This window comes from Diabrotica virgifera, chromosome 10 (assembly GCF_917563875.1).
Source record: "Diabrotica virgifera virgifera chromosome 10, PGI_DIABVI_V3a".
Taxonomy (NCBI): Eukaryota; Metazoa; Arthropoda; class Insecta; order Coleoptera; family Chrysomelidae; genus Diabrotica; species Diabrotica virgifera.
Window position 1 is genome coordinate 91,659,090 of NC_065452.1, and position 14,931 is coordinate 91,674,020.

At 33.2% G+C, this 14,931-nt stretch overlaps 1 protein-coding gene across 3 annotated transcripts in view; it reads left to right on the forward strand.

Annotated features, from left to right (window-relative positions):
- Positions 1–14,931, forward strand: part of LOC114337497 (facilitated trehalose transporter Tret1) — a 283,346-nt gene that overhangs the window by 232,640 nt on the left and 35,775 nt on the right. For all 3 annotated transcript variants that reach the window (XM_050663429.1, XM_028287950.2, XM_028287951.2), the window contains one exon: positions 9,863–9,976. In XM_050663429.1, the coding sequence (XP_050519386.1) occupies positions 9,863–9,976 (114 nt within the window). The remainder of the gene's footprint in view (positions 1–9,862; positions 9,977–14,931) is intronic.

A 14,931-nucleotide genomic window follows, 5' to 3' on the forward strand; every position in this document is an offset into this window, starting at 1 on the left:
TCCCCAGGTTTTCTTCATACTTTTGTGGTCTTCTTCAATGGTACTCCTCCATGTTTTGGTCGGGCGTCCTCTGCTTCTTCGTCCAACTGCATTTCATTTGAGTGCCTGTTTTGTTATGTCTGCATTTTCTTTCCTCAGGGTGTGTCCCAGCCAGTTCCATCTTTCCTCTTTATTGTTGTTCTGATCAGAGCCGGATTTAAGCCTGTGGGGGCCCCTGGGCAGAATTGGTGTGGGGGCCATACCTCCTACCATTAAGAAAATATGGATCTACTTTTATAAATATAATTTTAAATAATAAAAAGTACAAGAGCTGTAACTTGTTACAGTAAAATACTAAAAATAATAGTAAGATGGATGGTTAAAGTCCGGGAACTTTTCGAGATATTTTAATTAAAAATTTCTTGATTATGTGGGACATAAGTTGCATTTAGACATCGTGGCCAATGCTCATTTTAGAGAGATGAGTCCAACACTCTTGGCCCATCATAAACCGAAGTCGATTTTTAATTAACTTAAATTTTAAGAATGATCTCTAACCACTGCAGTTAGTTAGCATCAGACCTAAATATTAACAAAGTGTCACCTCAACATTTGGAAAAGCATCATTCATATTCTTTTTTTTTAGCAGTTGGTACATTTGAAATTCTTTGCTTATATTTGATGAGCTGATTTCCTCTTTAAATGAATTAAAGAATCTTACAAACTGTACCAGATGGACACATAAGTGAAGTGAAACCTTCTATGTAACGAAATGTCACAGTTAATTGATTTGTATGAACTGAATAATATTTTGACTTCTTAATCCTTGAAACTACTTCATTTAATACGTTTTGACCCATCAGATGTACAATTTCCTCACATATGGTTGATGAAAGATAGTTGACATGTCCGCTTCCAGGATTTGAATATTTATTAAAATATGGTGCTTCAAAAATTGATCATATTCAGCTAATAACTGGAGTATTTTCAAATAATTTTCATTTTGTGATGAACTCGACAACTCCTTTTCGATGCGAAATGCTAAATCTCGTTCACACATAAACTTTATAACTCTAAAATTAGTCTTTGAGTTAACATTTTCCAATAATTCTTTATTTCTTCGGTCTGTTTTGCTACTTCAGTATCAATACACCCAATTCTTTCGTGTGCTTTAGACATTTCGTGATCCATAAGCCTACTATATGTATCTACATGTTTCCTATCACAAAATTCTCTTCTCATCACTTCATAAGAATTTACAAACGAAGCAATACACCCACCTGGTGGAAGGTCAAAAACATAACCATGAACAATGCAATATTATCACTCCTTCGCTCCTTCATTTTATACTTGTCATACATTGTTCCTGTATCTCCTGCCAATATCTGTTTAAATGAATCTCTTATGTTTGGGACTTTGTGGGGGCCCCCGAAATGTGGGGGCCCCGGGCAGCTGCCCAGCCTGCCCTCCCTTAAATCCGGCCCTGGTTCTGATGGGTTCTTGTTTGGTTTTCCTTCATAGTGCTACATTTGTTATGGTATTGGGCCAATATACCTTTAGAATTTTACGTAGACATCTATGTACAAAACTTGGATTTTATTTACATTTCCGTCAGTTACTGCCCATTTTTCACTCTCATAAAGTAGCACAGTTTTCACGTTACTATTAAATAGCCTTATTTTAGTATTTTGGCTGATCTTTGTTGATCTCTATATATTTGAGAGGGTTCCAAAGGCTTGTTGTGCTTTTCGTATTCTCTGTTTAATATCTGCTTGAGCTCCACCTTTTGCACTGATTATACTGCCTAGGTAGCAAAATTCTTGAAACTTTTTTATTTCTTGTGGGTTGATATATAATTTATCACAGTTAGTTACTTCTATTCTCATCTCTACTGTCTTATTCGTGTTGATTTTAAGACCCACTTCTGCCGATTTTACCTCTAGCTTCCTTAACATGCTCTTCATATCATCTATTGTGTTCGCTACGAAACAGATATCATCTGCGTATTCCATATCTGCTAGTTTCTTGTTCTGAAGGTAGTTCCAAGGGATCCCATTTTTTCTTTCAATTGTTTTTTCCAGTATATGATTAAGACATATTGAAGAGCAAAGGTGACAGTATGCAACCTTGTTTTAAACCTACTTCAATTGGTATTTTATCTGTCATTTGCTCTTTATGCAATACCTGACATATGTTGTTTTCTGATATATTATTTTTGATTATTCCAATGATCTGATAAGCTAATTTATTTAGCCTTAAGATTTTCCACAGGGCTGTATGTTTTATGCCGTCGAAGGCTTTAGCAAAGTCTATAAAGGCCATTATCAAGGCTGCGTTCTTCTCTATAGTTTCGTCTATGATGATTCTTGCCGTCGAGGTTTGGTCTATACAGGATCTTCCCCTTCTGAAACCCGCTTGTTCTTTTCTGAGAGTTTTGTCTATTATATTGTTGATTCTTTGATGAACGATAAATGCTAATATTTTATGGAACATAACAGCGTTATTCCTCTCTTTAGTTTTCTCATAGCTGTACGTCCCCTTTCTTTGGGAGCTTAACTATAATTCCATTATTCCATTCCGTGAGTAGGATTTCTTCAGCCCATATATCTGCTAATAGTGGTGCTATTAGCTCCACGGTGCTTATTACTTACGAATAAATATTTTTTTCTACAACAGTTTTCTTGCATTTCATTATTTTGCACAAATCCTTCAGGAATTTTCAGATTGCGATTGGTACACCGCGAACTATATCCACAGGTAGACCGCATTTAGAATACAATTTCGACGCATATCATTGTATTGATTTTTATTTTTTTTTAAACGCTTTTCTTTACTTCAATAGTTTGCATCCAAATCTTTATACGTTAATTTGACTGACTTTTCTTCAATGCAAATGAATGAAAATTTTCAGACATATGCATTCGCGGGAACAATACACGAATAGTCAATAAAAATTTTGTTTTTATGTTTATTAATTGTTTAAATAAAAAAAAAACGATTTTAATGGAAAATGCTTAAATTCTCTTGTTTTTTACAATGTAGATACTTGAAACTTTTACGGATTGTAGCTAATGATATGACCTATACATAATTTCACTTTTTACGTTAATTGTTTACGTTATGCTTCATAAATAAACAATAAAATATCAAATTTTAAACGCTCATATATTTGTTTATATAAATCGGCGTTTATTCGTGTTAAATTTCAATACGATACGAAACAAAACTTCAACCAAAACTCAAATTAAAAAAATTCGTGTTTTTATCGTAGTCTTAGAAAAACCACCGGTAGAGACGTTTTGTGCAACAATTAACATTAGAATTCGTTTTGTCGTATTAATTAATTAAACGCTTTTCTTTAGTTCAATCGTTTGGATCAAATCTTTGGACGTTAATTTGACTGACTTTTCTTCAATGCAAATGACTAAAAATTTGCAGACATGAGCATTCGCGGGAACAATACACGAATTGTCAATAAAAAAATTTTTGTTTATTAATTGTTTAAATAAAAAAAACACGATTTTAACGGAAAATGATCAAATTCTCTTGTTTTTTACAATGAAGAAACTTGAAACTTTTACAGATTGTAGCTCATTATATAAACTATACATAATTTCACTTTTTACGTTAATTGTTTACGTTATGCTTCATAAATAAACAATAAAGTTTCAATTTTTTTGCCGATTCCGACTACTTTTCATGTTTGTCCATCATATGTTTTATACATATTTTAATAAACATGACGATATATTTTAATGTTTGAAAAGTGTAAGACTAAAAAATAAAAAATAAAAAAATATGAAAAAAATATTTTTAAGAAACGCTTTTCTTTAGTTACGAGTCACTAAAATTAAACATATAAAAAAATCAACTAAAAAGCAAAAAATTAAAAAAAATTAAAAAATCTAACACATTCGTTAAAGAAAAGCGTGGTGCGAAAACCGTTTATTCGATGGGGACGCGCCACGCTTTTCTTTGACGAATGTGTTGGATTTTTCAATTTTTATTTATTTGCTTATTTATTAACATTTATTAAAGAGAAATGAGAGAGATGTCGCTACCGAGCGTTCGATACGCAGAACTATTTTCATAGTTCTGCTTAATAGACTGCTTGGTTTCGTGTCGAGGTGTTCATGTAGCCCCACTGAAGACATCTGGAGAGCCAGAAACGTGTGTATCGGGATGGTACATCACCTCTGAACCGAATTGAGACATAAGCTGTTTTTTAATTTTTAGTTTTACTCATATTTTGAGTATAAGGAATCAACTTTCGTTGGAATTTTTCCTCGACGAATAGACGGAATGTGACTGCATCTTTTAGAGTCCCTTTCGTCTTCTTTATTCATCGTCTCCTTGACTTATAAATGGTAAAAGGCAGAGATTAAGGATGTTACCAGAAAGTGGAAAGTGGAGAAGTTTCAGATTTATTGTTTAGTAGACTAAGAGCCGTTATCGGTGAAATTTGCTAATCATTTTAGGCACGATAAGATATAACTTAAATATATATACATAGTGGCTAAACACCCCTTTAGGGGTTACGCCGCTTTAGCTCTCTAGATCTATGTTTTGAGGTAGATCAGTCCTCATGTTCGTTATTTAGTTTTCTCGGTTATTTTTATCCACTCTCTCCTGTCTCTGGTTTTTTCTTTCCAATGTCGTATGCCCGCCTTGTTGAGATCACTTACTACTTCTTGTAACCATGTAGATCTTGGTCTTCCACGTCTTCTTTTGCCAGCTGGTGTTCATTCCAATATTGAGAATATCGTCGTAGTTGATCCGGATCTCCATATGTGTCCTAGTCATTTTGCTCTTTGCTGTTTTATTTTACACACTATATCCTCCTTAATTTCTTTCAGTAGCTCAAGGTTCGTTCTTTGTCTAAATTCATTGTAATTTATTTTTATTGGTCCTAATATTGCTCTTAGTATTTTTCTTTCTTGTATTCTAAGGTTTCCTCTTGTTTTTTTTTTGTCATGGGTCACGGGTTTCGGCTGCATACATCATCGTCGGTCGAATTATTGTTTTGTATACTTTCATTTTTGATTTCGTACTCAATAACTTATTTTTAAGTAATTTTTTATTTGCATGGAAGCTCTTATTTGCTGTAATAATTCTTTCTTTGATTTCGGTTTCTCTTTCTCCATTGTTTGTTATTAATATTCCTAAATATTTAAATTTTTCGACTTCTTCAAAAGTGTATTCTCCTACTCTAACCTTTCTGTTTTTAAAGTTTTTGTCAAATCTCATTATATTGGTTTTTTCTTGGTTTATTTTTAATCCCATTACTTTTCCTTCTGTTACCATTTCGTTTAACATTTGTTCCATTGTTTTTCTATTTTTTGTTATTAGAACAATATCATCAGCGTATGCTTTTATTTTGTCCTTCTCTCGTTCGGAGGGTGCCTTTGTTGATCTTCCTGACGATGTATTCTAGGGCAAGATTAAACAGAGTTGCTAATAATCTCCTTGTCTCACCCCTTTATTGATGACAAATTCTTCTGTGTCGCCTACTTGAGTTTTTATACTAACTACAGTTCTACTCATTGTCATTTGTATTAATCTTCTTAATTTATTTCGTATTCCCATTTCTTTCAGAGCTACCATTAATTTTGACCTTTTTATTGTATCAAATGCTTGCTGAAAATCTATAAAAAGCAGTTCAATTTCTATCTTATATCCATGAGCTTTTTCCATAATTTGTTTAACCGTATGTATGGCATCTGTTGTAGACTTTCCTTTAACAAATGGTTTTCCTTTAACTATGATATTCGTGGTAGCTTCGGTCAGTCTTCGTTGTATTAAGGCGGACATAATTTTATGTGCTGTGTTTAAGAGCGTCAGTCCTTTGTAGTTATTACACATCTCTTGATCTCCTTTTTTATGAATCGTGATAATTTGTCGTTTGTACCATTCTTCCTGCATTTTTTCTTCGTCCCATATGTCTTTTATTAAATTGTATAATTTATCTTTTAATTCTTCAGCACCATATTTTATAAGCTCCATATTGATAAAGTCCGATCTTGAGGCTTAACCATTACGGCTGCTATTAATAATCTCCTCAACTTCCTCTTTTGTTGGTCTTTCTAGCTGGTTTCCTGACATCATTGTCTCTTCTTCTATGTTTTCATTTAGGTCTTGATCTTCTTGTTCTGTTAATAATTCTTTAAAATAGTTAGTCCAAATTTCTTTATACTCTTCATCGTTTTCTGATACTTTTCCATTTTTATCTTTTATGTCTTTTATCTTTCCTTTAAAGGTTTTGCTCTGCTCACTAATTTTCTTATAGAGTTCTTTTGTGTTTCTGTTCTTACTTTTTTTATATTTCTTTTATCTTATCATCCAACCAGTCAAGTCTAATTTTCCTTATTTTTTCTTACATTCATTCCTTATTCTATTGCATTCTTCCTTATAATCCTGTCTATTTGTTCTTATCCACATTTGTCTCATTTCTACCTTCTTTTTTTAGCATGTTATGGCATTCTTCGTTATACCATTCTTGTTATTTTGTTTCTTTTTATCTATATATGTACTTCCGCTGTTTCATTTATACATTTTTTTATATTTCTCCATTCTGTTTCTATATCCTTTGTAGGATTAGATTGTTCCTTCAGTTTTTTATTCATGTCATCAGCATACTTAATCATTATATCTGGAGCATTCAGTTTTTCTACGTGCCATTTATTTTTTGTTGTCGTGTTTTTTGAAGTTCTTTTGACTTTTTGTCTTACCTTTGCAGTCACCATAAAATGGTATGTGTCTGCATGTGCACCTCTGTAGGTTCTCACGTCTGTTGCCGATGTTTGCTTCCTTCTTGTAATCAGTATATGGTCTATTTGTGACCATGTTTCCACGTCACTATATGGTATTTAGGATGCTCGAATTTTGTACTAACGATAATCATATTGGTACTAGCTGCTAGGTTACATAATCGTTGACCGTTGTCATTAGTTTTTTCGTGTATTGTGTGCTTAAATGCTACTTGATTAATGTAGTCTTCTTTCCCTATTTGGGCATTAAAATCTCCCATTACCAGTATTGTGTATTCTCTAGGTATATTATTCATTTCTCGTTCGAGTTCCTCATACAATTTGTCTTTTTCTTCCGCAGAAGCACTTTCAGTTGGGGCATATATGTTTATGATTGATATATTAAATGGTTTGGCGTTAATTCTCAGGTAAGCCATACGTTCATTTTTTGGTTTAAATTGCATAATGTTATTTTTTATTTTTCCCATAATTATGCAAGCAACTCCATATTGACCTTGTTGTTCATGTCCCGAGTACTGGGACACATAACTTAAATAGTAGAACTTAAAAGAAAACGTATGGACACTATGCCGTCACTTTTTAGTGGCACATGCGTCGACAGTGGCGCATCAAACTTTCCACTTATGGACGGGATAAATAAATTAAAAGGTACCCTCTCTCACTCCCAGAATTCAATGTTTTTCATTTTTTAAGTTATATGTGATTAGAAAATAAGACTCAGTCTAATTTTAATCCACCACCCCCTTCCCTCTTCCCCCACCATCCAAAATTTCATTTTTCGTTTTTATTTTTTTTAGGTAGGACGCATTCAATTTAACAATTTCAAAAAATTCATAGGCGTAGTTGATGCTTTTACAAAACATGTCTATTTTTTATAGATCCGTAGCTTGAGTGTACATAACCCCCAAAAATTTTTCAAAATTTTTTTATTTGGAAAAAAGCGTTTAACTTTTTTTTAGAGATTTCTGGAGGTCTAATTTATTTTTTATTTTATGTATTTTATAAAACAGTATGTTTTAAATTTTTTTCAGATTTTTCCGTAAGGTTCGCCACCCCCAAAAATCCAAAAAACTGTTTTTTGGGTATTGGTTCTAGTTTATAGACTTCAAACTAGATCAAATCAATGTTCTTTTTATAGGTTATATTTGTAAATTCAAGTAACTGAGTTCTTTATAATATTTAAAAATGGGAGAAACACGTTCAAACGCCCGAAACCCCCATAAAAAACAGTTTTTTGTATTTTTGAAGGTGGCGAACCTTACGGAAAAATCTGAAAAAAAATTAAAAACATAGTGTTTGATAAAATACACAAAACAGAAAAAAATTAGATATTCAATTATCTCCAAAAAAAGTTATACGCTTTTTCCCAAAAAAAAAATTTTAAGAATTTTTTGAGGTTATGTACACTCAACCTACGGATCTATAAAAAATAGATATGTTTTGTAAAAGCATCAAATACGCCTATGAATTTTTTGAAAGTATTAAATTGATTTCATCACACCTAAAAAAATAAATACCAAAAATAAAGTTTTTGATGGTGGGGGAAGTAGGAAGGGGGTAGTGGGTTAAAATTACGCTGAGTCTTATTTTTTAATCACATAGAACTTAAAAAAATGAAAAAAAAAATGAATTCTGGGAGTGAGGGAGGGTACCTTTTAATTTATTTAGCTCGTCCATAAGTGGAAAGTTTGATACGCCACTGTCGACGCATGTGCCACTAAAAACTGACGGGACAGTGTTCATACGTTTTATTTTAGGTTCTACTATTTAAGTTATAGGGTCTTATCGTGCCTGTCTAAAATGATTAGCAAATTTCACCTACACCGGCACCTAGTCTATAGATCTGGGACTTCTCATTTCTCCTTAACTAATTTTAAATTGTACAGCGTTTAATTACCTACGTCAAATAAAAGGTAAAGTAATACTAAAAAGAGGGATCCCATTTTTTAAATTGAAAAAAATCCTTATGTAGTTTTAAAACTTGGTCCGAGATTGAAATTTTTATATGTAAAAAATTGTAAAAAAATTAAAAAACATCTAGAACAGCACGTGGGATTTTCACACAACAAACACATTAAAAATTTGATCCTGGTGAGGTTAAGAACCTACCAACTAACGTGGGAGCAACGAGCAACCGGCAGAATGAACTGACAGCAGACTGAAACACGATGTGCTCGCCTAAATGTTCCACATTTTTAAAAGTGACAGCTGACGTATGACACATGTCAGCTGTCACGTTTTCGTGTGTTCGTTTCCGTCACAACACATTTTTCAGATACTACTTATATTTTCCTACAACACATAAGTAATTTTGAATATTGTTTCCTTAAAAATGAATAAACATTTTCAAAATTCAGTTGCAACCCGAAACTGCAGCCTTATCACATTCTAGTTCAATCAGACAGTACAGCAAGTATCTCTACCGGTTTCGGGGCTTTTTAGCCCCTCATCAGGAGATACGTACGCTCTTCTCTCTGACTGAACCAGGATAAAACTCCGTGTGCAGTCACGGATTGCAAAGAACGAAATGGCAGAGATGGCCTAGCGACATCTGCTAGAAAAAAGACTAAGTTTTCAATCTAATAGCACATAAACAATATTTAAAATATTATTCTACATCCTACCAGATTGACAGTAATGGAAACCTTCTCTGGTTACACCATCCGAGGGAACTTTACAATTTACAATTCACGTCCCATCTGCTCAGCGCGGTAAATTTCCAGCGAGAATCGTTCCCTTCGTACTCCAAATAGAGTAAATATTAAATAAGTTAAAAATAAACAAACATTTTCAAAATTCCTCAAACATTGTTTCCATTAATTTGAGAAGTTCCTTTACAAATTAAGCTAAAACTCTAAAAGTTTTGAGAGTGTACAAACGTGGGGAGGATAGATAGCGCATTAGGCTAGTTAGGCATCTCTTTTCTTTTGTTCTCACTTAGTCTTCTACCCATATGGACAAAATCGCTAAGTCTCACGCTATTTTTGGCAACAATATACTGAATCGATCTTAGTCATCGATCTTGGTCTGCTACTCTCTCAGAACTCTTGCTGAGCTACTGACACTTACTCGTATATATTTATTTAGATTAGATAATATTTTAATTTCATTTTCAGTTGTTTGCTGCAATTGCTGTATCATGGGTTTCTTTAATCATAGGATACTCCACTGCATATACAGCACCAGCTGAATATTCCCTTCGGAGAGATTTCGGTTTTAACGACAATGAGGTAAGTTTTAATATTCCTGTATTGTATATATAGGGTGATTCATTAAGAATGTCCAATCTCCGAGTTGTAGATTCTAGACCTCAAAATATTAAGTTTTTACCCAAATCACTTAAATAAAATGTGACTCTACTGAGGGTGTTTTACTTAAAAATTTAATCACTATTTTTACGCAGTACTGTTAAACTATTTAACGTATTCCCGTCATACTTGGCACAAAGTGTAGGTACTGTACACCCTACTAAATTATGATAAACATATGTTTCTGGCTACTACCAGAGGCGTACGACAGGGGACAGTGAATGGTTGGCCCTTCCCAAATTCTACTCCACTGGCAGAACTGCTAGTTTAGCGCAATATTTCGCTTCTTTTTATCAATTCGCAATACTTTTTATGTAAATAATATACTCTATATTATAATATCTTCTACACAGTCTGTTCCAACGATAATTTGACCCCCCAAGAAACTCAGAAACCAACAGCTTCTTCAAAATTAAAAAAACACGTCAATTTTTGTGACATTTTGTGACATTTGTGTCATTTAGTGAGTGTGTCATAGAATTGGATAATAATAAAACCAGAGATTTGCAAAGTGCGATTTTTTTATAAAACGAAAGCTAATGGTGAGAAAATTCTTCGCGAGCGGTTAGAGTACAGTCCTACATGTAGCCGTGTTTATTGTTACGTTTGTTACGAAAATTGTTCTTCTAACTTCCGATGGGTATAATGACTGGAAAAATATCAATAGGACAGTTATTCAACATGAAACATGAGCGGTCTCCCGAATATTTTTCATCAATTGGTAGGTACGTTAGTCTAGAGAAGTAGTACAGCAGGACAAATTGTAACATTAATGGAAAAAAGTTATTTAGAAGAAAAGGAACATCGGAGAAACGTTCTTCAAGTAAAAATAGTAACCATTAAATTTTTGTCCAAGAAAGTGTCTATCATGTTATGGTTGAAGAACCAAATTATTTACAAAAGGAAATTACATAATATTATATTATGTCATTTATCAAATATAATATTTAAACAATGTTTAATTGTTTAAATATAAATTATATTTATTGTTAATATTAATTTATAGTTTATAATTACATAATTTATTGTTAATAATTTCTGGTGCAACTATATTTCTATTAAATAATTAATACATTTAAAAAAGTTTATATTATTATTCGATTATATTTAGGGGCCCGAAAATTGTGTAGTGCCTCGGGCCTGATTTGAAGTAAAATAGTCTCTGGACAAAATAATAGAAAACCTTCCCAGAACAGTTGGATTTAAGACGGGTAACACATTCTTTGGAGTCGTTTGCTACGCTAACGATGCTGTCCGTATCGCCGATTCTGAAGACAATCCCCAAAGGCTACTGCACGCATTTAATACTAAAGCTAAAGAAATAAATATGCTCATCAACACCGAAAAGACTAAGTGCTAGTAATTTCCAAAGAACCGATAAGATGCAAATTAGAAATTGACTCCAAAACTGTAGAACAGGTGAATCACTTCAAATATCTTGGAGCGGAAATAACAAGCTATAGAAATCTCTCAAAAGACGTCAGAGAACAAACAATGAAAGCAGCTGGAATCACGGGATGCCTGAAAGAAATCGTATGGAAAACAAATATCTAAATATTGAATGCAAAGTCTTCTTCTTCTTCTTCTTCTTCTTCTTCTTCTTCTTCTTTTATATAGGCAGTACTGCCTGTTTTTCTTCAACGGTGCCTTTCATTCTGCCCCTAAGTTGTCATTCCATCTTTTCCTTGGGCGTCCTATACTTCTCCTGCCTAACGGTGACTTGTCCCTGGCTATTCTTACTATCCTTGATTCAGACATCCTGCTTATGTGCTCATTCCATTCTTCTTTTCTGTTCTTTACCCAGGTATTTATATTGTCTACTCCACATATGCGTCTGATTTCCTCACTTCTTACCCTATCCTGTAGTCCTTTTCCAGCAATCCTTCTTAAGATCTTCATTTCGTTGGTTTCCAGATGTCTTCGTGTTTTGCTTGTATCTGGTCTTGTTTCGGCCGCGTAAGTCATAACTGGCCTAATAACTGACTTATATATTCGGGCCTTTGTTTCCAATCTTAGGTGTTTGTTTTTCCAAATTGTGTCGTTTAGGCACCCGGCCGTTCTACTGGCTTTAATTATTTGGTCTTTTACCTCTTCTTCGATATTGTTGTCGGCTGATAGATTAATTCCCAGATATTTGCAAGTCATTACTTGTTGTATAATTTGATTGTCTAACTCCAATTTGCATCTTATTGGTTTTTTGGCCATTACTTTTTGTTTTTTGGACTGATATTTTCATATTCATTTCTTTTGCGTTAATGTTGAACTCGTGCAATAATCTTTGTAGGTCGTCTTCGCACTCTGCTACTAACACGGTGTCATCAGCGTAACAGAGTATTTTTATCTCTCTATTGCCCATTTTGTACCCTCTTTTTTTCTTCACTTGTTTTATTATTACATCCAATATTATGTTAAACAGTAGAGGGCTTAGTGAATCTCCTTGCCGGATTCCTGTGTTTGTTTCTATGGGTTCTGTTATTATTCCATTGACTTTCATCTCTATTTTATTTCTTACATATATGTTTTCTATCAGTTTTATGATATCCAGTGGTAAATTTTTCTCATATAGAAGGTGTATCACATCTTTTAATTGGATTCTATCAAACGCTTTCTCTAGGTCTATGAAACAGAAAAAGGCTGGTTTGTTATATTCTAATGATTTCTCCGCTATTTGCCTTATCACAAAAACTGCATCGTTACATGATCTTCCACTTCTAAATGAAATCGAATGCAAAGTCAATATATCGTCGCCTTAATACTATAACTTGATAACTCGAAATAGTTTTGAGATAAACGAGTTTAAAGATTTAAAAGATATTTGTGCTGCTACCATGATGTTGGTAAATACGGAATTCACTCTGCGGCTCTAAAATATTGTTCCTTAACTTTTTGGCAACTGATCTATTTGGGAATATGGTGTAAATTTGTTTTCCAATATGGAAAAAAACATGAAAAATTAAAGTTATCAACTTTTAGCACTACCATAATGTTAACATTTGGTAATGTCGCATGTTGTGCTAAGTCGCATATAAGTGAACTTTTTAACACAACTAATATTTTAAACATTATTTTGTTGAAAATTAGCCCTCTGCCATGGGGGTTGCCTGATGTGCTAACAATTCTTGAATTCTTGCATTAAAATCAACCGAATAAATAGATAGCAATTATGTGGTAAGTTCAATGGTTTCAGAGAAACACGTGCTAAAACTAGATAACTCGAGTTATCTAGTTATAGCATTCAGTGTATGTCGTATTCACGATTATTTCGATTAAATAATAGCTTGATAACTTATCTTGTCAAGTTTTAGCACTGAATATTAGTGGCATTTGAGTTTTATCAACTTTCGTCAATCATAAATAAATACTTAACCCGTTTGAAGTGAGTTATCAAGTTTTTACACAATATGGAGGCAAATAAAATACATCTTGTGAACTAGTTATCTCAAAAACGTCAATTTTGGAGTTATCAAGTTATAGTACTAAGGCGACGATATATAAAAAAAAACAATAAGACCTATTATAACATATGCGGCAGAAACAAGACCAGACACAAATAGAACGTTACAAAATTGATGAGAACAGTTGAAATGAGAACACTAAGAAGTATACAAGGCAAAACTCTACGTGACAGAATAACAAGTGAAGACATTAGACAAAACTGTGGAATACAGAAGATAGGAAGGTGGGTCAGACAGAGACGAAGATATTGGAACGAACATATAAAGTATAATGAGAATGGAGGACAGCAGACTCGTTAAAAGCAGCGCCGGATTAACCATTGAGCGTGCTAGGCGGCCGCCTAGGGCCCGGGCACTTGATGGGGCCCGCATTCCCGCTCAAATGCACTAATTAATATTGAATTATTTAAGCAGTAATTAAAAAAAATGTAAAATAAATCAAAGAGGACTAACTGAGACAAAAAAAAAGAGAATGGTTAATTTATGATTTTCAATCAAACTCAGTTGTTTGCTTTGTCTTCTGTCAAATATCAGGAAAATACAATCGACTTCAAGACAAATTAAGCAGTTATCTTCAAAGGCATTTTTATATTCCATGTTCTAATCATTCCCTCAATTTGGTAATCAATTTTGCAAGCAAATTTTGATTAGACGCTGGTAATTATTTTGGTATGGTACGTTTTTTTTTTCAATTTGTACCCACCGATGGGCCTTATATAGTCCATTCACTCACGGTAAAATATTGCAAAACCTCCGGATTTTAAAGAATCTTTTGATTTGAAAGAAGAGCTTGGATTGACATGAAATTTGGCATACATATTATAACATCTCAAAGAAAAAAGTGATATTGTGCCGATGGGTGTTTTTGCTCTAAGGTCGAGTCCACCCCTTCTCGGGGGTGAAAAAATATACCGTCAAAGTACGTCCGGAAGTGGATAAACTGACTAATTCTAAGCAACTTTTGTTCAATAGAGTTTTTTCATCAAGTCAATACATTTCGAGTTATTTGCAAGTGAATATGTTCATTTTTCAACAAAAAAAAACACGTTTTTAGACGGTTTTTCCAAATAACTCAGAAAGTAAGTATTTTATCGAAAAAAATATTTGATAAAAATAATAAATTTAAAGATAAAACCCATAACTAAATTAAAATTCATGGTGACGTTTCAATTATTACTTTAATCATCGTCAGAATAATAAGCTTCTTGAGCGGATGCTTTAAAATAATTTTAAAGGAACAAACATAATTAATGAAAACGTAAAAAATGACATTGACAATCATTGGGTTAAGTTAATAATTTCAAACACGCCATGTTTTGTTGCGTGTTTAAGGGTGGCTTCAAAAGAAATATGGATAATGCCTCCTTGATGCTGAGTTCTGTTGGAGAACTTGCATGACCAATGATTGAGAAGTCCTTACGA